Source organism: Pipistrellus kuhlii, unplaced genomic scaffold (assembly GCF_014108245.1).
Source record: "Pipistrellus kuhlii isolate mPipKuh1 unplaced genomic scaffold, mPipKuh1.p scaffold_m20_p_6, whole genome shotgun sequence".
In the NCBI taxonomy this organism is placed as follows: domain Eukaryota; kingdom Metazoa; phylum Chordata; class Mammalia; order Chiroptera; family Vespertilionidae; genus Pipistrellus; species Pipistrellus kuhlii.
In genome coordinates, this window is record NW_023425562.1 from 22,659,583 (window position 1) to 22,682,857 (window position 23,275).

The following is a 23,275-nucleotide window of genomic DNA, read 5'->3' on the forward strand; positions in this document are numbered from 1 at the left end:
ATTTTAGAGAGGAGAGGAGAGGAGAGGAGAGGAGAGGAGAGGAGAGGAGAGGAGAGAGAGAGAGAGAGAGAGAGACAGAGACAGAGAGAGAGAGAGAGAGAAAGAGAGAGACTTAATAAGAAAATTAATAATACAACGTATTTACTGAGAAAACTAGAGCAGCATCAGGAGATGGAGAATGATGAAGGTGATATTTTAGACTAGATGATCAGGGGAGTTTCTCTGGGGAGGTGACATTGGGAGCAGAGACCTGAATAAAGTGAGGAAACCAGTGTCTATTTGGGAGCAAAGTGTTCTGGGCGGAGGAAACAGCATGTGCAAAGGTCCCGAGGCAGGAGGCTTTGCGTGAGGGGCTGGAACAGAGCAGCGAGCAGAGAGCAGTAAGAAGTCAGATGAGGGAGATCAATTCTGTGAAACTCTCTCCTCAGGAATGTGGGGTTTTGGAGCTCTTTGATGTCCAGAACAACAAAAACAACCTCCAGGGCCCGTGCTGATCAACATTCTTTATTTTATGGCATTTTCAATCAAAAGCACTTGAAATCACGGTTCATCTGGTTATAAGTTCCGTGGTTTCTCTGTGAATGAACCTCTCTCCTCCCCTGTCCCACAGGGAGCACAGCTTTCCCCACTCCTCGCCCCCGGGGCTGGAGCTGTGACTAAAAGCTGACATTCTGCTCATATGGGAAGGGGATGGGCTCCCTCCTCCCTTCCCCGCTTCCAGGGAACCATCCGTGACTCACTCGGGCTGCACTGAGGGCGAGCTCAGTCTTTGGGAACTGCCTGCCAGGCCCAGGCTGCCGCTCAGGGAACCTCATTCCTGGGAGGTGCAGGAAGGGGAGAGGAGGGGCTTTGGGGCCCTCAGTGGTGCCTTTGCTGGATGCAAGAGGGCCCCGCGTCAGCACCACTCGCCACTCACTCCACGGACACTTCCTGAGCATCCGCAGGAATGAACCACAAGACCGTGCTGTTCCCTGGAGATGCCCAGAGACTTCTGCTTGAAGCCAACAGTGGTGGAATCCCCGATGAGAGCCCGCCAGCCCCTGGCTCTCGGGAAGTCTCAGTATCTGTAAAGAGGATCGTGATGCTTGACCTGCTTGAGACATTTTGCCCTGGCCCTTTACGAGGCCCCAGTTGGTCTCCTGACTTCCCTCTCCTCCCTGAAAAAATAGGGCCTTTGCTAATCAAACATGCTTGTCACCTGGGGTAGGGTTGGAAACAGCTGCTGAGCAAGCAGCAGCCAGCAGCCAGGAGGGCCCCTGCCGGCCACAGGCAGGAGGGCTCTGGCTGGAGGAGTCATGAATCGCCTGCAAGAGGGCAGGGCCCAGGCTTGGCCCAACTCCAGAAACATGGCCATAGTGAATCCGATTAAACAGGAGAATCATAAAAGCTTGGGTAGACATGTCAGCGGGGGTTCTAGAACTCCCCTGGTGTGTTGGGGGCTCAGAGAAGCAGGAAGAGGCTCTGCACAGTGTCCACGCCTGCAAGAAGCCGCCTGTCCCTTCTGGCCCCTGCTCCCCCCAATCCCGGCTCCATGGATTGAAAATCCCCCTGGCTGCTGGGTTTCAGTAGGGGAAATAGTCAAGCAACTGGTGCAGAACGGGCACCAACTGCACTGAACATGTACCAGCTGTGAACAGCTGGAACAGGTCTCCGAGGAAGGTGGCCCCGAAAGGCACGAGGGTCTGTCCAGAGTGCAACCTACAGGAGCCAGTGGGGGATGGTCACGGTGCCCCTGGGGATGGAGAGATTCCCATCGCGACTGTTCACGGCAAATGCAGTGCTAGATTTATTTATTGGTGCTGACGCGGGGCCCTTTTGCATCCTAACCACATTCCAGCTCGGAGATGAAGGAGCTTGTGTCTCAGGCAGCAGATCTGGGACACGTCTGGGCCCTGAACGGCACAAGCGAGGAGAAGGTGTCCTAGGTAATGAACTTGCTGACCCACGTGGGCCGCCAGAGGTTACCCTTGCTTGCTGCCTCCTGGACCACAGAGAATTGCTTGATCGTCCTGCCTGACCCTAAGAGCGGGTAGTGGTAAAACCTTGTGGGAGGGCCCAGCCCAGAGAGAGCCTCCGAGGAGGACTCAGAGGGCGAGTGAGGAGTCGTTGGCCACCAGGGAGGGTGCTTTTCCTGTGACGTTGGTTAGGTGGTGTTGGGCCCAGTCCGGGAAGGAGCCCAGCTGGAAGATGGGCTGTGCCCACGTATTGATGGCCATGTTGAGGATCATGATGCCCATCAGGTTCATCAGGAGGCCTGTCCGCACCTGAAATAGAACACAGACTTGAGGCCGATTGCATTCATGGAAAAAAAAACCCAAGTCATTCCCCCAAACCCAGCTCGGTCGATGCTTGAGACCCTCCCATCTTTACACACCCCGGGCTGTCCCACAAATGTCCTCATTCATCGAGGGGCTTGTAGGGGCCAGCTACTGTGCCATGCAGCTGTCATAGGGCCATTTAACCCTGAAAGCTGCCCTCTAAGGGGTATTGTTGTTGTTATTATGATTATTCCTATTTTACAGAAGAGGAAAATGAGGCTCAGAGAGGCTACACAACTTGGAAGTAGTCTGATTTGATCATTAAATCATTCCCCCTCCTCCTCCACCCGCACTTGCAGCAGTTAGGGCTATAATTGTTGATTGGGAAGATTTTTTTTTCTCCTAGAAATGTTTACCTCTTTATTTTTTTTTACATTTTTTTATTAAATTATTCTCTTTGTACATATTTTAACACTGCCCCCCCCATACATACCCTCCCTCCCCAGAGTTTTGTGTCCATTTGGTTGTACTTCTATGCATGTATACAAGTCCTTCGGTTGATCTATTATCTCCCCCAGATCCTCCTCCCCTCCCAGCTGTAAATGGTGGAAGGAGCGGCCCACCTGCTCCCTCCCCAGGCTGGCCGCTTATAGTATCCAGTGGTCGGCACACTGCGGCTCGCGAGCCACCTGCGGCTCTCGAGCCGCGGTTTGCCGCTCTGTTGACTAATGAATTTGCCAACCACTGGCTTATACTATGGCAGTGGAAACAGAGGCTGAAAACACCTGTTTCCCATCTCAGTTTTCTCTTTGTTCCGCCCTGGCAGTCCAGCCGTGAGAAAATTACTCCCTTTAGATTGCTTTTCAAATCACTTCCTCAGAGCAAGTCTGCTTTAGGGGCTACCATGCCCTTCCTTCACGCTTCTCTCCTCCTCTCCCACTGCCTCCCCAACCCTCTTTTCTTTTTCTTCTTAAATATATTTTTGTTACTTTCAGAGAGGAAAGGAGAGGGAGAGAGAGAGAGATCAATGATGAGAGAGAATCATTGATTGGCTGCCTCCTGCACTCCCCTTACTGGGGATCGAGCCCACAACCCAGTCATGTGCCCGGACTGGGAAACAAATGGTGATCTCCTGAACTTAGGTTAACGCTCAACCACTGAGCCACACTTGCCAGGCTTCATCTGCCATTTTAATAAGACCCTTCTCCAGGCAACTGCACCTGGGGAGAATTTCATTATTTTGCTTCCCCCTCCCTTTGTATTTATTTTTAGACTTGCCATCAATGGCATGCACCACTGGTTTTCCAGTTACACGTACGTTGGTAACTTTCCTTTTTAAATACTCTCATTTAAGGTTTTTTGTTAGTTTGATTTTGCTAATCCTCATCTGAGGAGATTTTTGCCGTTGATTTTTAGAGAATGTGGGGGGGGGGGAAGAAGAGAGAGAGCGAGAGCGAGAGAGAGAGAGAGAGAGAGAGCGAGAGAGAGCGAGAGAGAGAGAGAGACCCATGGTTGCCTCCTACTTGCTGTCCAACCTGGGCTGAGATTGATTCAACCCAGGTGTGACCTTTTAGTGCATGGGCCGATGCTCCAACCACTGAGCAACACTGTCCAGGGCTCTTATTGAAGTTTTTAAAAAATGTAAGTTAATTTAGTAGACTTGTGAAATGAATATTTCCCCAGATGATTCATGGAATGGGAGTTGGTCGGGACACCGCTGTGCTGGCTGCCTCGGTTCTAGGGACCCTAAAACCCCTGGCAGGTGTGGAGGCTTAGAAGGAGCCGACCAAAGCTTTGGGGGAGCTGGGAGGAGGGTGGGGTCTTCCCTTGTCAGGGTCTTGGGAGGCTGGCTCCGAATGCCTGCTTAGTTCCACTCTAGTTAAATTAACTAACTAACACCTGTGTGTTACACTGTTAGCTCTGGGTTCGCCTTCCCAGCTTTCCGCCTCTCACTCTGCTTCTCTGGCCCTTACCCCGCTGAGCCCCTGAGCCTGGACCAGCATCCTGAACTGGTTAAGCACAATACCCCTGGGGTTGCACCAGTTTAGGGAGAGTTATTTGCATTCTGAGCATCCAAATGCCCCAGGCCCAGGTGGGGGTGAGGGGGAAGAGGCAGCAGGAGGTGAGAGGAGGGGAGAGGGTGGGAGGGGCGGGCTTAGCAGGGATCGTGGGGGAGAGGGAACATACTGCCCCATAGTTGAGCCCTGCCGAAAGCTGGAGTCCCTCCACCCCCACCCTTGCCACAACTCTGGGGGCTTCTGTCACACTCCTCAGCTGGCCAGGCATCGAGGCCACCCAAGTCCCCCACATTTCTCTTCCCTGCAGATTCTGGGCACAGTGCCATTGGCCCGACAAGCAAGAACAGAGGGGAAAGTCCCTTGTCCCCAAAGCAAATGCTGGAAAGCAGTCACTTAAGCAGTTTCCTGAAGTTGTCTAAACATAGTGTTTGCCCGGAATGACTTATGCAGAAATTGGGGGATGGTGGCTGGGGGAGCAGGACCCTGCCCAGATGCCCAGCCGACCACCAGTGTCCACCCACCTCTCTGGGTGCTGCTAGAAAATGCTCACACTCGTCCAGCCAGTGGTGTTCCGTGACTGAGCATCAGCCCATGCACCGAGAGGTCCCTGGTTCGATGCCTGGGTTATGGGCTTTATCCCCAGCAGGGGGCATGCAGCAGGCAGCCGGTTGATGTTAATGCTTCCCTCTCATGGATGCTTCTATGTCTCCCTTCTTTCCTTTCTCTCTGACATCTATGAAAACTTATTTATTTTTTTTAAAGAAGAAGATGGCCAGGCTCACCATGTCTTTGACCAGCAGGTGTCCGGAGGCGAAGGCAATTGAGTTGGGGGGCGTGGAGACGGGGAGCATGAAGGCGTAGGAGCAGCCCACTGTGGCCGGGATCATCAGGTACAGGGGGTGCACGTGTAGGCGGATGGCCTGGGCTCCGGAGGGCATGGCGAGACCGAGACGAAAGAGGTCAAGACGGAGGGAGAGCAACACGGAGACAGATTTAGAGACAGAGAGGCAAAGACACATGGATAGAGAAAGGCAGAATGAGAGCGAGCAGTCAAGACAAGTGAGAAGACAGATGTAGAGCCAATGAGAGACCAGAAATACAAACACACAGAAATGAGGGATTCGACACATGGAGATGGACAGAAGACGAGAGCCAGACCAAGGGAGAGACGGAGAAGACATGCTCAAGGTTAGTGACGTGGGAGGCCACACTGCAGAGTCAGCAGGGAGGCTGGTCTGGGGAGATGCACCGAGGACACTCCTCCGACCTGAGTGCGCAGGAGTCCCCCAAGGCTTGCTAAAGCTCAGCCGGCTGGCCCCCCACTCACCCAGAGCTGCTGGCTCAGCAGGCCTGGGGTGGCCCCCAGAATCTGCATGTCTGACAAGGTCCCAGGGGAAGCAGATGTTCAATAACAAGCCCTCTACCTGGTACTAACAGCTGGGCTCTGGGCCCCTTGGGGTCGGGGCCTCACTGGACTTCAGGAATAAGGAGAGCTCAAGATGGCCGCTGTTGGCAAACATTTCCAAACTTCTAAGACTCAGGGGTAGGGGGGGTCAAACGTGTCTGTGGGTTGGCCTCACCTCTCTCCAATGACCTGTTCACCTACATATTAATACAACTCATGTTGATTACTTCTCCTGCATTTTACTTTAAGACAGGACATCGTGGGTCCCTCGGGGGATTTTTGCAACCTAGAGAATATGTGTTTTCTCAAAATGTGCTATTGTGTGTCAGATGCTTTGATTTTGATGATAAGCACCATTTGGAAGAATGTGTCGTTTGCTATTATTGATGCATAAACAAGCAAAGAAAAACAAAGTGGCTCCCACGAGTGCCTGGTATGACCCTGTTTGCATACAAAGCATATGCTCTACTCACAACTCGGACTTAATTCCGTAGATTTTTAGATTCGGGGTTGCACTGAGGTAATAACACCTCTTTAATCTGTTCAAAGGTAAAACTCAGGGTAACCAGTTTTGAAATCCCGAGTGTAAACTCTTCTTGTCTGCGGTGATATGTTGTTCTTGGCCTATGACCCTGGATTCATTTTTGCCATTTGCATCTTTATTTGCACACGAGGTCGAGGTAGGACATCTTTCTCCCCTCGTGTGCGTTTGGTTTTGGGGTCATGCTAACCTGACACCTGGATGGGCTGGGTAGGACATCTTTCTCCTGGGCTGGCTTTCTCTGCCTGTCTGTGCTCCGACACTTTGGGCAAATCCAGGACTATCTGCTCTTGAAGGCTCCGGCTCTCACCTCGCCGGCTCTCCAGGACGGGTTCTCAGCCAGGGGTGACTGTGTCCCTCTAGGCAACTCTTGGCCATGTCTGAACACATGTGTGGTGGCCACGATTTAGAAGGGGCGCTATTGGTACTAGCGGGCAGGGGCTGGCTAGGGGTGCCACTAAGGACCCCGCTGTGCACAGTCCCCACCACTTACCCAGCTTGTCAGTGGTGCCAAGGAGCCCGGCTTTCCAGGGAGGCTAGAGCTTTGCTATACTCAGAGTTCCTCTGTGGTTATTGGACTAGTCAGACTGTCTACTTCTGCTTAATCCAAATCTGGTCATGCTAGCTTCCTAGAAAACTCCCCAAAGAGGGCATGTGGTCACTTTAAACATGTTGACTTTGATTATGCATTTTTTTTTTAAAGAAATAAAAACCCCCACAGGATTGTTTTGAATCTGGGTTCTGACTCGTTCACACATTTCGGAAGAGAGCAGTGACTCCTGGGGCTGCCTGGGGGAGACCCCGCAGCAGGGGAGAGGGACAGGAGCTCCTCCTTGCCTCCCCTCCTTCCCAGAAGGGCCCTCACCAGCTCTGCCATGACGGGCAGGAAGATGATGATGGTGGCCGTGTTGCTGGCAAACTCGGTGAAGAAGATGACGACGAAGGTGATGGTGAAGACGGCCAGCGTGGGCGACACGTTCTCCAGGGGGTGCAGCTGGTCGCTGATCCACAATGACAGCCCAGACTGCTGCAAGGGGAGAGGGGGTGCGGGAGGGGAGGGCACCTCTTCACACCCAGCCCACCCCAGTGCCACCCCTGAGGGCTGGGCCCCGGGAGGATTGGGATCAATCACAATGATGATGATTATCCCCTTCATAGATGGGGAGTCTGGAGGTCAGCACGGTGAGGGACATGGAACATGTCCAAGGTCACACAGGAGCCTGGGCTTGAATGAGCTTCTCGGCTTCTTGAACTCTTCTCTATTTTGTACGCTATAGGCCGGACACAAAGCCTCGGACCCTCAAATAACCCATCTGGTTCTCCAACAATTCATCTGGGTCTAGCACCCTCAGCTCCAACTTGAATGGGAGAGGGGAATTGGCTCCTCCAGGATAAATCTCCTCATCCCTCCAGTGACAGTTATTAATTAAAATGATAGGAACCTAAGTGATGCACAAAACATTAATCTTGTGATTGTGATTGTTAATAGGCATCAAATGTATAATAACATATAGACAATATATTCTATATCACATGTAATATAAAACATGTATCAAGTATATGTTAAATATGACACTGCCAATGTGATTATAAATAGTAGATATTTATGATCAATAAAAAGGACATTTATTACAATGATCACACAAATATCAGTGCTGTTAACATTGTATTGCTCATTATCATGGCAATCCCCATTAATGTGGCTCTATAGGGTGTGAGGCCCCTGCATACATTAGCTCCCTGAGTCTTCCCAACCATCCCATGAGTGGACATTTGACCCTGTGTTACAGAGGAGCAATGTGAGCCCGGCAAAGTGTTTGTGACATCCACCGTTGCCAAATGTAATTAATGGCAGGGATGTATTTCACACGTAGAGCCATGTACTGCTGCAAGATAACACACTCCTGCAAAACTCCCTCAGAGAACACCGTCTATCACTGCCCCTCTTAGTGAAGAGCAGTGCCAGGGGGGCCCAGAGCACAACAGGACAGGGAATGGTTCCCTCCGTGGCCCCAGAAGCCACCCTGCCATCCATACTGCAGAGTCATCTCCATGCTCTTCCCAGGACTTCTCCGGGAATCACTCCATTTACGAGTGTATAATATGTATACTCTCCCCGCTACTCCTTCCTCTCATCAATGTATCCTAAATTACCAGGGTTCCAACACTCCTTCCTTAGGACCCCAAGGCAGCAAAGCTGAAGATGTAAAACTGTGCTCTCTTGTGCCCCCTGGTGGTGCTATGCAGCATAATCTTAAAAAAAAACACACACACACACACACAAAACACAAAAACCTACCAGGTCTTGTCTGGCAGGTTCATTTTTTTTGTTTTTGTTTTTGTTTTTAATAAAGTTAACAAAACCATAGGCTTAGATGTTGGCCAATTGGTTAATCCCATGTCTTTTAGAATCAAGTGTATGTCTACCATAGCCTTTTTATCAACCCATTGTCATCTGGTACCAATACACTTTCTTTATCAAAGAAACTATATACGTTTATTTTATGTTTAATAGAAAATTTACTGCTGATCCCGAACTTAAAATTTCATAATGGATTCGAGAACACAGCACACTGCTTTTCCATAAGCTCTGAGGGGATGGAGCCTCAATCCCCTCAATATATTTGGCGAGAAGTTTGTTGTGGTGGAGACTAAAAGTTGCCCACTATACACATAGGTGCCAGGGTCAGGCCAGGTTTTTATCCACAAGTCAGTAAGATTATAATAACAACAAAAATGGTGAGGGTGACAGTGGCCCCCATTTTAGCACCAGGTGGGTATTCATCATCCCTCTCTGGGCACATTCCATACATCCATCTTGTCATCTGTCCTTAAAACAGCCCATCGGCTGGGTCCTGTCCAGCTAATGCTTACTCAGTGAGCAGGGGACACACGGATAAGACAGATATGATCCTTGTTTATATTCTAGCAAGAGAGACACCGGTAAACAAACAAATAATCAGGATCTTGTGCAGGGTAGATGCCGTGTGAGCCGAGTTGTAAGAGGGAAAGAGGCTGTGTCTGTGGCGGTGACCTTGGAGCTGAGACCTGAAAGGTGAGGCCTCTGAGATCTCAGGGCGGCTGGTGGGTTGGGGGTGGGGGTGGGGGGGAGGGAGGGAGCAGCCAGTGGAGAGAAAGCCACGCAGAGGTCCTGGGTGTGAATGAACACGGTGTGGGTGTGGCTGAGGAATGCTGAGGAGGCGGTGGGCCTGGAGTGGAGCTGATGAGAGGAGACAGATGGGAGCTGATGGGGTTTGTGTACAGGCCGGTGGGAGCCTTCAGCCTGGGGTCTAAATTCAGGGGGCGCCACGGATTTAGTGTGAAGCAGGAGAAAGCTGGTGAGAACATTAAGGAGGTGTAAGCGAGTTGCCCAAGTTCAGAGTAAGCCCTGGGATCTGATTCCACCCCTTCGGAACCAGCATGTGGGAGTCCACACAGCCAGACTCACCCTGGGTCCCGTCCAAGGCCTCTAAGTTACAGGAGGCCACGGCAGCCCGGCAGGGGCACTGGGCAGGGACGAGGGAGCAGGAAGTGCCGTGAGCATTCTGGTCCCTCCAGGGCAGGCTGTGCTGCCTGGGGCGGGAACGGAGCCAGCAGGAGCTGGGGAAAAGGGCAGCTGCTACACAAAGCCCTCCTTGAACAGAAACCCCAGCCTGCTGCCAGGGGCCAGGGGCCAGGGGCCAGGCCAGGGGCCAGATTGGCCTCCCAGCATGCTCAGCGATCCTGCAGCCCAGCCCCCACTGACAGCAAGGCTTTACCCACCAGCTCTGAGCTCAGAGAAGCCTCTGGGGCGTGGGGTCACCCTCCGCCTCCTCCCTCAGTCAGAATAGGTGCATCTCAGTGAAAAGATCTATTTCCACTGAGTTGCTCGGGGCGAGAACCTCTGTGTCATCCTTGACCCTGAATCCCCTCTTTCCCAACATCCACTCACAATAACCAGCTGTGTTGGCCATGTTCTAAGTTCTCCATACGAATAGACTCATTTAATAATTGCAGCAACTCTATGAGATGGAACCCATATGTGCATGGTTTTTTGTTTTTTGTTTTTCGTTTTTTAGTATGTTTTTATTTATTCCAGAGAGGAAGGGAGACAGAGAGACAGAAACATCAATGATAAGAGAGAACCATTGATCAGCTGCCTCCTGCACACCCCCTACTTGGGATCAAGCATGAAACCTGGGCATATGCCCTTAACTGGAATCAAACCCGGGCCCCTTCAGTCCACAAGCCAACACTCTACCCACTGAGTCAAACTGGCTAGAGCCAAAAAAAAATTTTTTTAATTAAAAAAAAATTTTTTTTTGAGAGAGAGACAGAGACCAATCTGTTGTTCCAATTATTTAGGCACTCACTGGTTGCTTCTTGTATTTACCCTGCCTGGATATCGAACCTGCAACTTTGATGTATTGGGACGATGCTCCAATCAACTGAGCTACTGGCCAGGTGAGATGGGATCCGTTTGTATTCCTATTTTGTAGACGAGGACACGGAGGCACACAGTTGTGTGATCTTGGGCAAGTGACTTTACCTCTCTGTGCCTCCATTTGCTAATCTCTAGAATGGGAATAATGATGGCATGTATCTCATGTTGGGAAGTTTAAATCACTTACTGTGTGTAAGGCGCATTGGACAAGGCGAGCACTGTGTGTGGTGTGTTTCCCTGTGCTCACAGAACTGAGTCGTGATGTTATTGGTCCCAGTAATAGTACTGAGTCCACTGTGAGCTCCTTGAGGTTCCAGATCAGACCTTATTCCTGCCTTTCCCCTCAGCACCAGGCACTGCGATGGGAACTATGAGTCTCCTAATGGGCAAAGGAGGTGGTGTCTGCAGGGCCCATGGAGCCTGCCGCTGGGACTGGGTCCTGCCCCAGCCTCCCTGGCGTGCCGCCCTCCTGCCGATCTTACCTCGCAGGCCTTGGCCATGGAGAAGCCCCCTCCCAGGAGAAGGATGATGCTCCAGGGGATGGTTTCCTCCGCCCTCTTCCACGTCAGCAGGGGTTTGATCTCTGTGTTGGAAGCTGGGCACAGAGAGAAGATACTCACTCTGAGGCGTGGTCCCTGCAGGCCCATCCTTGTGGCGGGTCCTCAGGGTTCTCCAGGAAGCCACGATCCAGCTCCATATCTTTAGATCTTTAGGGGGAAACCCACAGCATCGTGGTATGGCACCTGCTCTATTCAGAATGGAAACAGTGAGGCCCCGCAGCGGGAGGATGCCCTGGAAGCGGCCTCCATGCTCCGGACACCCTGTCCGCCTCTCCCGGTCCATCCGCACTCAGGACCAAAGGGATGTACACAGGGAGCAAAGACAGAGGAAGGATATTTAGGAGAGAAGAAACACAATGGGAATCTTTGGCCCGTGGAACTATGGGATGGTTTCTATGTTCAAAGGCCCCGGGGGGGGGGGGGGGGGATGGTGTGCAGTGGCTAGGACAGGGGTCAGTACGCTTCTGTGAAGGGTTAGGACTGGATAATTTAGGCTTTGCAGCCTCTGTTGCAACTGGGATGCCGTGATGGCACAAAGCAGCCATGGACAAAACATGTATGAACGGGCATCCCTATTGTCCACGGGGCCTGGACACTTGCTGTCACCCTCGGCTGCTATTCTCATGTAACACAGAAGCCGTTTTCTGTTTCAGACACGTGAAAGGAATGATGAACAGGGAGGACCTTGTTTTCTGAAACACATTGCTCTGCACCCAATCCGTCGCCTCCATTACTGTCACCTCCCTGTAGGCATTTGAGTCTGCAACGCCCGTTCTGTAAACAAGGAAGCCAGAGGCGAGAAGGTCTAAAGGACCCACTCGGGAAAGCCAGTTCCCAAGAATCCAGGACACTGACATTTGAATTTCATGTCATGTTTGTGTGTCATATTTTTCTCTTGGTTCTTCTCAACCATTTAAAAGTGTGAGAGCCATTCTTAGCTCCTGGGTTGTACAAAAATAGACAGGCAGCCGGATTTGGTCCGGGGACTGTATCTAGTTGCTAGCTCTGCCCTGGACAGTCACCTCCAGCAGCCCTAGGTGCCCAGACAAGGTAGCTGCTCAGACTGGGAAGGGGGACCAGCGGATGGAGAAGACTCAGGGTGGCTCGTGGCTTGTACAGTAGGGCTCTCATGTTCCAGGTGTGGGGCCCACCTCGGGCCACTGATTACCACGCTCCATGCCACAAAACTCACTGGGCTCGCCAGCACCACAGCCCTGGCCACCTTACCTTTAAAGTCACACCACCACTTGAGAGAGGGCCTTTTGGATGGGAAGAAAAACAAGATGGTGACAATGCTCACGCCGGTTACAGCATCGGAAGTATACCTACAAGGACAGACAAGGCCTTGAATCACGTGACCCTGGCATCTCAGCATGCTGAGGCTTGGCAGATTTACCAGAGTGAGGATCTGTGGGAGGGGATCAGGGCCACTGTGAAGGGGCCTTGTCAGAGGCCTCTGGATTCTGTCCTGCACTGAACTCAGCACGGATGCAACCACCCGTGGATGCAAAAGCCCTTTGCCCACAGCCCTCCCGGGGGCTTTTAGATCCAGCTTGAGCCAAACAAATACTTTTCCTCCCGACTCAAAGGACATGAGACAAAGGGACTTGACCAAGGAGGGAAGAATCTGAGAGCCACAGAATCCTGGGGTCTGTGGAACCCCCGTGGATCACTGTAACCAGGGTTCCTGTAGCAGCTCTGTATTTGTTCAGCTTGTTTGCATTCCTCCTAGGATGGGCAGCTTACTACATGGACATGCAGCTCACTCACATCAGCAGAGCCCAGATGGAGCCAGCTTCACAGCCCCAAACAGCAAACCTAACGACCACCTTTCAAGGCCCCACAAGGTGTCTGGTGGAGGAGGGGCTAAGCTCTCAGAAGCCTGGGACAGGCCTCTTCCATTTCAGATGAAGAATCCAAGGCTCAGAGAGCAGAGCAAGTTGCTCAAGGCCAGATCATGGTCTGTGAGGAGATGGGTACTGAATCCAGATTTTCCCAGCTCCAAGTTCAAAGAATCTCAGAGCCAACTACTAACAAAAGCATTTTCAGCCCGCACATTTTAGAAGAAGTGTATTCAAATGGCCAAGAAACTGGAAACGGTGGTCAATATCACTCTACTAGAGAAATATAAATCAAAACACTAATGGAGCACTATTCTGTTTTTACCTCTGCGGACAGACAGGCAAACTTGAAAAGGGTGGTAATACCGAATGAGGATGTTGGAAAACATATAGGGCTGGTAGGAAAATAAATGTTTAACCTTCAGAGGGCAGCTGGCATCATGCTTCAATACTTTACATTGAATACTCCTCGATCCAGTTATTATACTTCTAGGAATTTACCCTCAGGAAATAACTGGACTCTTGTACACAGATTATGTACAAAGATGTTCATTTGATAAGAGTGAAAAATAAAAGATGCTTAGTAGAGACATGTTTAAAGTGTTTTTAATAATATATATAGTATGTACATAATGAAATACCCTACATCTTTTTTTAATATATGAGATAATATCAATTTTTATGTATAGACATACAACTAAGAAACCTCATAAATAAATAAAAAATTTTATTTGCAGTATTGGACACAATCCAAAAGGAATTGATAAACTAAATTAAGATACACCCATTCTACAGAATACTGTGCAGTGTTTAAAAAGAATGAAATATCCCTGCCACTGTGGCTCAGTAGTTAAACATAGACCTATGAACCAGGAGGTTATAGTTCAATTCCCAGTCAAGGCACATGCTCAGGTTGCAGGCTTGATCCCCAGTAGGGGGTGTGAAGCAGGCAGCCAATTAATGATCCTCTCTCATCGTTGAAGTTTCTCTCTCTCCTTCATCCTTCCTCTTTGAAACCAATAAAATCAATAAAAATATTTAATAAGAAGAATGAAATAGCAAATTGTCCATGATCCTATTATAATGTTTTCCAACTTTTTGTTATATGACTGTGTGTGTGTGTATTAATATGCATGGGTGTATCTGAAACATTACACACCAACTTTAATTGTGAATATCATTGGGGAGAGGGACAGAGGGGAGATGAAGGACAACTAAATTTTACTTTTTCACTTCAGCATTGCTTGAATGTTTTATAAGGAGTATACTTTTATCATGACACAGAAAACAGCAGACCACAAACAATATGTTCATTGTAATCACATTTCTGTCATAAAAAGTCTTACGTTTAGATAGGTTTCTTTTTAGTCTGTTTGCTTGTGTTTCAAAAATTAGTTTTACTGGAATACATACTTAACATGAAATACCATGCACCCACTTTAAGGATACAGTTAAGTGAGTTTAGCCTAATGTGCACAGTGTTATAGCCACCAATCCAATAAAGCTGTGGAATGGTTCTCAGAGAGGCATTCTTTTTAAGTCAGAAAGGGTATTCATCAGATTTGGAGTCAAAGATTCCAGGTGATTCTCATTTTCTTTGTTTCATTTCAAGCCATTAAAGCCTTCACCTAGATTGGGGTCCATAAGTGTATTCTATAAAAGGCCACAAAATAAATACTTTTGGCTCTGCAGGCCATGTGGTTTCTGTCATGGCTCAGCTTTGACATCATAGCATGAAAGCAGCCGTAGACAGTATCTAAGTGAATAGGTATGGATGTGGCCCAACGGAACTTTATTTGTAGACACTGTCCTTTGAATTTCATGTGCCACAAAATACAAGGTGGGGCAAAAGCAGGTTTACAATTGTTCATACGGAATATAATACAATAATCTATAATAACAAAAGCATAATACGCAAATTAGACTGGATAGCCTTCCAGACAACCTTCTGGAGGAAGCCGGGGCTGCGAGGGAAGCCTGGGTCCCAGGTGCCAGAGGGAAGCCGGTGCAGGCAGCCGGGGGAAGGAAGGCCAACACTGACACCAATTTTGTGCATTGAGCCTCTAGTTAATAAATAATAATACAAGAATACATTCTATGTTTTATTTACTCACAACTATAAAACTACTTTTGCCCCACCTTGCATTGTTGTTTGACTTTCCCTAGCCATTGAAAAATGTAAAAACCATTCAAAAACAAGGGTGGGCCAGGTTTGGGTCATATACCTTGTTTACCGACCCCTGTCTCAGATGACAGGGGCCATGTGGGTGGTGTCATAGCTCCTACCTGTTCTCTCACCTGTATTTTTGCCCCCACTCTCCATTCTCTGGTAAATGTCATTAATGTTTTACTGAGTTCTTCCTATGAGCAATTTTAATCGTTTGACATGTATTAGCTCATTTATCCTCAGAACAATCCAGTGAGAAGTGTACTGTTATTATACCATTTCACAGATGAGGAGGCTGCGGCAGAGAGGCTAAGTAACGTAAAACCCTCCTATGGCTTCCCATGACGCCTACTAAAAAAATACCAAAATGCTTAGCATGTCCAACAAGACCTCCACGGTCTGGCCTCACCTTCCCCTCCAGCAGGTCTTGCCCACTTTCCTCCCTTTCCACCGGGTATCGGTCACACTGGGCTTCAAGTGTCCTAAGCTCTCATAGACATGCCCAGTGTGCCTCCAGTTTACCTCCACTCTCTCCAGCTTCGGTTCTTCCCAGAACTATCCAAGGCCCCCACTCCACTCTCTTATAACTTCACCCTCTCACTCTTTCATTGCACTCATTTACAATGTTATTTTGTTGTCTAACTACTTGTTTTTGTCTGTGTCCCCAGCATCTAGCATAATGCTTAGCACATATTAGGCTCTCAAAAAATGCTGACTGAGTGCATGCATGAATGAATGACAGGATTGGGGTTGCACAATTTGTAAGTGACAGAGCTGCCCATGAAACCCAGTTTTGTCTGATTTCAAAGACAAAGCTCTTAATACATGAGGACTCAGATGTCTTATCATCCAAACCAAGACTCTTTTGAGAGCAAAAGCAGGGGCCATAAATAATGACCAGGGACTGGAGGCATGAACCTAGCCCACGGCCCCGCTGCTCACTGCCTCTCTGGCTCCGCGTGGCCCATCCCAGCGTCTTCCCTGTTGGACTCCGTCCGGGGGTCCCCAGAGGCTCACCCAGGTTTGAAGAGATTAGACCAGCCAGGGATGAACTTCGGGTCCCGGAAGAAGAGGAGGATGGCGAACAGGCAGAAAAGGATGAAGACGGCCCGTTCGGCAAACCTGTGGTGTAGATATGCAGGCACGTGGTGACCGTGGGTGCAGGGCCCACAGTGGGGTGGGGCCCAGACCCTGAAAGAAGGAGTTCACGCCCCAGGAAGCTCCCAGTGTGAGGAGAGGGCTGCTCCATGGTGGGAGTGGTTCCTGCCTGGGGCTACCACACTCGCCAGTTCCTTCCTACGTATCCAGCAGCCCTCTCACCAAAACTAAATACATAATTTTTACTGGGAGTATCCCAGAGTCCTAGGGAGAATCCAGAGACAGAGAGAAAGAGTGAAAAAGAGAGAATAGAAAGGCAGAGAGACAGGAAACAGACTGAGAAGTAGGCAAAGAGTCACACGCAGGGATGAACATAAACAGAGTGGGACAGACACAGAAAGGGACAGATGTGAAGAGTAGTAGGAAGCGAGAGAGTCTTCAAATGTTGGGGGTAATGTGCCCGTTTCACAGATTGGGGAACAGAGCCCAGAGAGGGTTAGTGCCTTGCCCAAGGTCACACAGGAAGTGAGTGGCAGCATCAGCCATTGGGGGCAAGCCTGGTGACTCCATTATTGCTTCCACAGGAAATACATACATTAAACAAGGTCCTGGAAGCTGCCCAAAGCAATGCTGAGTATCCCAGGTACCAGGAGGGAAAAGGTGCATTTGGCAGGAAGGAGGCAAGTCCCCACCCCAAGTACATACGTCCTGAGGAGCTTCCTAGTTTTCAGGGTATCTACCCCAGCGCCAGGGCAAGAGGCTGATTGTGTAAGCCACCTCTCTCTCCTCCATCTCCAGGACCCCACTTCAGGCCATCGGTCCTGATATTCCCCTGGGACTCAGCCCCCAGGCCCCCAGGGACCAGGGACCCGACCAAGAGGTAACCCTCCTAAAAGTCTAACACCCAGTTTTCTCTCCACCCCGTGGGCCCCTGAATCGCGCACATCATGTGCCCCAGATTCTCGTATTCCTCCCGAATCATAGTGCGAGCCCTATCTTCTCCGGTAGCATTGGCTGCCATGTCCTTCTTCCAGCCCCTGAAACAGAAAGGAGAAAAGTCAGGAGTGGCTATGGCAAGGTGACGAACCTCGCCCCAGCCCACCACCACCTGGCCTGGCCTCACTGTCTCTGTTCTGGAAACTGCAGTGGCCTGGTGGGCTCCCTCAGTCTTCCCTTCCTAAAAGCTGTTCTCCCCACCTATAGCCTGAGTGGTCTTTTTATTTATTTATTAAAAATATATTTTATTGATTTTTTTTTTTTACGGAGAAAAGAGAGAGCTAGAAACATCGATGAGAGAGAAACATCGACTAGCTGCCTCCTGAACACCCCCTACCAGGGGATGTGCCCGCAACCAAGGCACATGCGCTTGACCGGAATCGAACCTGGGGCCTTTCAGTCTGCAGGCTGACACTCTATCCACTGAGCCAAACCGGTTTTGGCTGGGTGGTCTTTTTAAAATGTGAACCTGATCATCTGACTCCCAGGGGATTCTTTAGGGGATCAAACAGAAACACGAATAAATATACAAATCAATGGAATAAAATAGAAAGCCAAGAAATATACCCAAATATAAATGGGGATTTAGTCTGTGATAAAGTTGGTATTACAGATTGGTATGCAAAAGATGGGCTAGTCGCTCAATGGTGTTGGACATATAGTTCAGTGGAACAGAATTGAGAGTTCAGAGATAAACCTATACACATCTGTGATCAATTGATTTTTGTCATGGATACAATGACAATGAATTTAAACCTCACAGCACCCTAAGAATAAACTCAAAATAGATTTTTAAAAAAAGAATTTAAATGTGAAAAATGTTAAAAATATCAGAAGAAAACGGTGATTACTTTTTTTTTTTTTTTTTTAACTTCTTTCATGGGAAGGCCCTTTTAACTGTAATGGAAAATTCAGGAGCCGTATGAGAAAAGATTGATAAATAGTCTATGTAAAATTTTCTCAAAAATTCTACATTAAAGAAAGCACTGCAAGCAAAGTAAAAAGCAAATTAGAAAAATATTTGGAATTCATATTGCAGAATAATCATTAATCTTTCAATATATAGAGTACTAGAAATCAATAAGAACAACCAACACAAACAGTCCATTTGAAAAATGTACAAAGAATATAAACACACAGTTTAGCAATTCACAGGAAAGTGAATTAACAGTGGTCCCCATGAATAAATAAAAACTCTTGCCCTAACTGGTTTGGCTCAGTGGATAGAGTGTCAGCCTGCAGACTAAAAGGTCCCAGGTTCAATTCCGAACAAGGGCATGTACCTTGGTTGTGGGCACATCCCCAGTTGGAAGTGTGCAGGAGGCAGCTGATCGATGTTTCTAACTCTCTTTCCCTCTCCCTTCCTCTCTGTAAAAAAAAAAAAATCAATAAAATATATTAATATATATATATTTTCTTCATATTGCCCCTCAGTGTTAAAAGGAGTTCAAAATTACTCTCAGTATAATAATGATGCAAATTACTTTTCTCGTATCAGAATGGTAACAGACACTCTTATATGTGGTAAACGGGAGAACAAATTAGTACAATTCTTATGGAGAACAACTTGACAATATTTATGAAAATAAAACTGTTTTTATTAATGGTTTAGTATTGATGATGGGTGAATTAACGGAGGGTCTGGGCATAGCAGGCAGGCCACACACCACCCACTATACTACACGGTAGGGAAGCGAGGTCTACTGCAGTCACCAAGTGAGAAGATAACATGACATTATAAAGACAATCCTCAGTGTATGCAGAAGACCAAGACTCAAGCAGCCATCCCCTAGTGAGAAGGAACCTGGGTCAAACACAACTCGGTCTGGCTCAAAGCTCAAGTTAAACATGAAGGGGGTACCTCGTGAACATTCCCCCATACAGGAAGGAGATCCAGAGCCAGGCAATCAACAGGAACAGCACCATAAGAGGTAAGGCAAAAATGAACCAGGAGCCGAAATTCACCACGTCGCTCTGTGGGAAGGCACTAGAGAAAAGAGGGAGGTGAGAGCCAGCCAAGATCAGCCATGCCGGGGTCTGTATGTGTGTGTCTATGTGCGTGTGTGTGCGCACGTGTGTGTGTGTGTGTGTGTGTATGTGTGTGTGCGCGCGTGTATAGAAAAATGAGAAGCGTTTTTGTTAAATATTCACAGTAGCATGAAAGGTATTTCAAATTTTTATTTTTTCTATATTATCTAAGAGTTCTATAATATACCCACCATTACATGTGTAATCGGAATAAACTAATGAAATGAATGTGGGAAGCAAAGCCCCAGGAGAACTCTCAGGGCAGCTATTGCCCTGACTCCTGGGCTCCCAGCTGGAGAATCAGAACTCCATATTACTTAGCATTCCTTCTAAATCCCCTCCTCCAAGACCAGAAAGTCCAAGCCTGAGCAATTAAACGTTGCCAATGACATGCATGTAATTTATATTTACTCCAAATCCTTCATATTTGATATTTTTACTTAAAACTCCAGCATTCCCTCCCTAATTTCTTAAAAAAGAAAAAATTTTAAATTAATTTTAGGGAAAAAGGGAGAGAGAAAGAGAGAAACATCAATGATAAGAGAGAATCACTAATCCGCTGCCTCCTGCACACCCCCTACTGGAGTTCGAGCCCACAATCGGACACGTGCCCTGACCAGGTATCGCACCATGACTTCCTGGTTCAAGGGTCAATGCTCAACCATTGAGCCATGTCGATAAGGCACTCCCTAATTTCTTTTAAAGTTGGGATAAATTTCTGCTTACGTCAGGGTGGGCAGTCAGCCTGAAATTTCTCTAATAGCAAATGCCACTCCACCCATTGCCCGAATCCCCCACCTCAGGACCTCAGAACCCACATATTTTCTGTCCAGCCTCTTCTAGTTGAGGAGACGATAGGGCCAGCTCAGCCCATTCCCACGTCTGAAACAGGGCCCTCTTGGTTTGCTAACCCAAAACGAAGGCCCAGCCAGGTCTTGCTCAGAGAATGGAGACGAAAAGGTCTGCATCGGGCTTTCATCAATGGGCAAAATTCTGACGCCTGGCCCACCTCACATCCCCTGAATCACACTCTGCTATGGAGACCTAGCTGTATTTTTCCATCTCCCCCAGTGACTCCAACAAGCACCCACTGGCTGAGAATCAATGGTTTCTACCATCAAATCATATAATCAAGAAACTCAAGCACCTGATATAATAGAGTGGAGGTCTAAGGTTTTAACATGAGTTTGTGAGGCAAAACAGGAGTGTAAAATTTCTCACAAAAACAATTTCAATTGCCCACAAGTAGAGAACAGATTTGTGTATGCCGAGCGGCTCTCAGGAGACCGACGCCAGCTTTCCCTCACCCTCCCAGCGGGTCCCTGACTCCTTGGTTGAGCAGCAGGGAGAGAAGCTGGTCAGCAGCAGGACCACGTGGGACAGCACAGACTTTGCACTGTTATCTGCCTGCCAGATGCTTGCGTTGGCATTTGTTTTAAGATTAAATCAACCCAGGCCGCATCTCCACTGTGCAGGAATCTGAAAACCTCTCAGAATCCCAGAATCTGATCATCTTAGGATCTTGAAATACAGGCATTTTTTAAAGTCTTTGAACTAAGAGGCTTGGAATGATGGAGTCAACAAGCCATGCTATCTGAAGAATCTGTCTCTCATTCTCACGCCGGCCTCTGCTGGAACAGTTTCAGAGACGGGGACACTTGACCTCCAGGCAGAACCCGCTGCCTCGCTGGCCTAGGTGCATGGCTGCAAAGCGTCTCCCGGGACAGGACAGCCACAGACCCACGCCTCCGGCTGCGGAGTTTTTTAAAGCAATGCCACATCATGTTGCTCTTCTGCTCGCAGCTTTCCACGGACTCCCCACTGGGTCCTTAAAATAGTTGCCTTAGTCTGGCTTCTTCTGACCGAATCTCCTCCCACAATCCCCTGCACCTTCTACACCGCAGCCTAGCTGGTCTTGATGCCATTCGCCTTAGCACAGGCTACCCCCTCGGTCGGGAAGGCGCTTTCCTTCTGTGTCCACACAGTTCACGCCTTCACCTCTAGGCCTCTGCTCAAATGTCATCTTATTAGAAAGGTCGTACATCCGTGACCGACTCACTCCTGTGCCTTCTACCCCTTTATCCTGCTTTGTTTTATTTCACAATTTATCTCATGGGCATATCCCATATTCATTTGCTTTTTCCTTTACTGCATATATCCCCACCAGAATAAAAGTCCCACAGGGCGGAGTTGCTGGGTTCCATGCTGAAGCCTGGCCAAAAGAAGGCACTCAAGATATATCCCTGGATGTTAACTGGAGGAGGGGGGAGAGGAGAAGGACACTCCAGGGGCAGGTGGGGGACACTTGTTTTACCTCTTGATCCCGCCCAGTAGGATGAGGTTGGGAGCCGTGCCGGTGAGAGTGGCCGTGCCCCCAATGCTGGCTGCGTAAGGGACGGAGATGAGGAGGCCCTTCCAGATGTTTTTGCGATATTCTTCCGCCTTCTTGCTGCTGTCTGGAAGAGGCGCTGGGTCCTCAGGCTCCTCGGGGAAGTCTCTGCTTTAAACAAATCCAAAGAGACACCATCAGCACACACGCAGCAATCCTAGGCTCACGTGGAACAGCTCACACATTGCTGGGGTTGGGAGAGCACCGTGACTCTTTGGGAAGGTGATTTGGCACAGGCATCAAACCCTCTACAGCTGAGCACCCCTCCAGCCCAGCTGTTCCCTTCTAAGAATCAGTCCTAAAGGAATAATTGGGCAAATGTCTCGGGTGTGGGTACAAGAGTTCACCGTGGTGTTAAATACCATTTCAATTAATTCATTAGTTACTTAATTTTTATCATTTCAATTTAGAATAATATAAATCACCATCGAAAGGGGATTGCTAAATAAAGATGATCCCCTTTCTGGATGCTATTTAAAAATTATGATTTAGAGAAGTGTATTAAGATAAAAAGATATCCGTTATGTAAAGTGGAAAGATAGGTAACAGCACTCATTTTTATTTTAATTTAAAAATATTCACATTATTTCATGAATATTTGAGTTTTAAGAGAAGTCTAGAATAGTAATAGGCAGTCATTTTGGTATCTTTCTTAGGGGTTAAACTATGGATTCTTTTTCTCTATTTGTATTTTTCTGGATTGTTTTCCTTGCACAGTTAAAGAGTTTTGGGAAAGAATGAAGTTAAAAATTATTAATTATATAATTTAAAGTTAATGATGTTGACACAAATGTGACTGAGGTAAAAAGATGTTCACTTCACTCCATTAAGTGAGATAACAGTTTCCAAACAGCATATATAGTAGGGGTGTCGAACTCAATCAGAGAAGGGGCCAAAATCTAAAATCCAGCCTAAATCGCGGGCCGAATGGTTTACTGAACAGTCATAAACTGTCATTGTGATGGAAACGCAGCAGAGTGCAGTGATGACAGCGCGGTGCGGGCCACATTGCAAGGCCTGGCGGGACGGATTTGGCCCGCGGGCCTTGTGTTTGACACATGTGATATATAGTATTGTCAGCATTTTTAATTAAGAAAATGTATGTAGGTAGGTATGTATAAAGAGATATAAATAAATAATCTAGATTGGTGTTCTGGTGTTCGCTTAACTGTTTTAACTTGTCTATGGGAGTGAGATGCCGAATATATTTTTTGTTTAAGAGTGTTGTTCTTTTTTGACTTGTGTAATTATAAAATGTTTATACGTGAATGAAATTAAGAATTGCTTCTGTGCAACTAATCAAATATTTTTAGATAATAAAAGATCCAGAAAACACTGTCTGCTTTTAATTGCTACATGAGGGGCCCCGTCTCCTGAGGGCAATGAGGACAGGATCTGAAGTCTGAGAGGAACACAAGGAAGCAGCTGGAGACCATGTCGTGCATGGTCTGACTTCTCAGGGGAGTGGGCTGGTCGGGAACTGTGACCTCTCAGATCTGGAAATCCAACCCACTGAGCCTCCCAGTGAGAATGAGAGAGCAGAAAGGCCAC

General features: G+C 48.2%; 1 protein-coding gene across 2 annotated transcripts in view; it reads right to left on the reverse strand.

Annotated features, from left to right (window-relative positions):
* Window positions 1–1,743: 1,743 nt before the first annotated feature.
* Window positions 1,744–23,275, reverse strand: part of SLC13A3 (solute carrier family 13 member 3) — a 49,215-nt gene continuing 27,683 nt past the window's right edge. Inside the window, exons 5-13 of one of the 2 annotated variants that reach the window (XM_036418185.2) lie at window positions 21,650–21,835; window positions 19,169–19,294; window positions 17,256–17,348; window positions 16,231–16,335; window positions 12,433–12,530; window positions 11,128–11,240; window positions 7,088–7,249; window positions 5,059–5,196; window positions 1,744–2,264 (exon numbers count right to left, since the gene is read on the reverse strand). In XM_036418185.2, the coding sequence (XP_036274078.1) occupies window positions 2,085–2,264; window positions 5,059–5,196; window positions 7,088–7,249; window positions 11,128–11,240; window positions 12,433–12,530; window positions 16,231–16,335; window positions 17,256–17,348; window positions 19,169–19,294; window positions 21,650–21,835 (1,201 nt within the window). In that variant the 3' untranslated portion in view covers window positions 1,744–2,084. The remainder of the gene's footprint in view (window positions 2,265–5,058; window positions 5,197–7,087; window positions 7,250–11,127; window positions 11,241–12,432; window positions 12,531–16,230; window positions 16,336–17,255; window positions 17,349–19,168; window positions 19,295–21,649; window positions 21,836–23,275) is intronic. The other variant, XM_045574358.1, reaches the window with a different exon arrangement.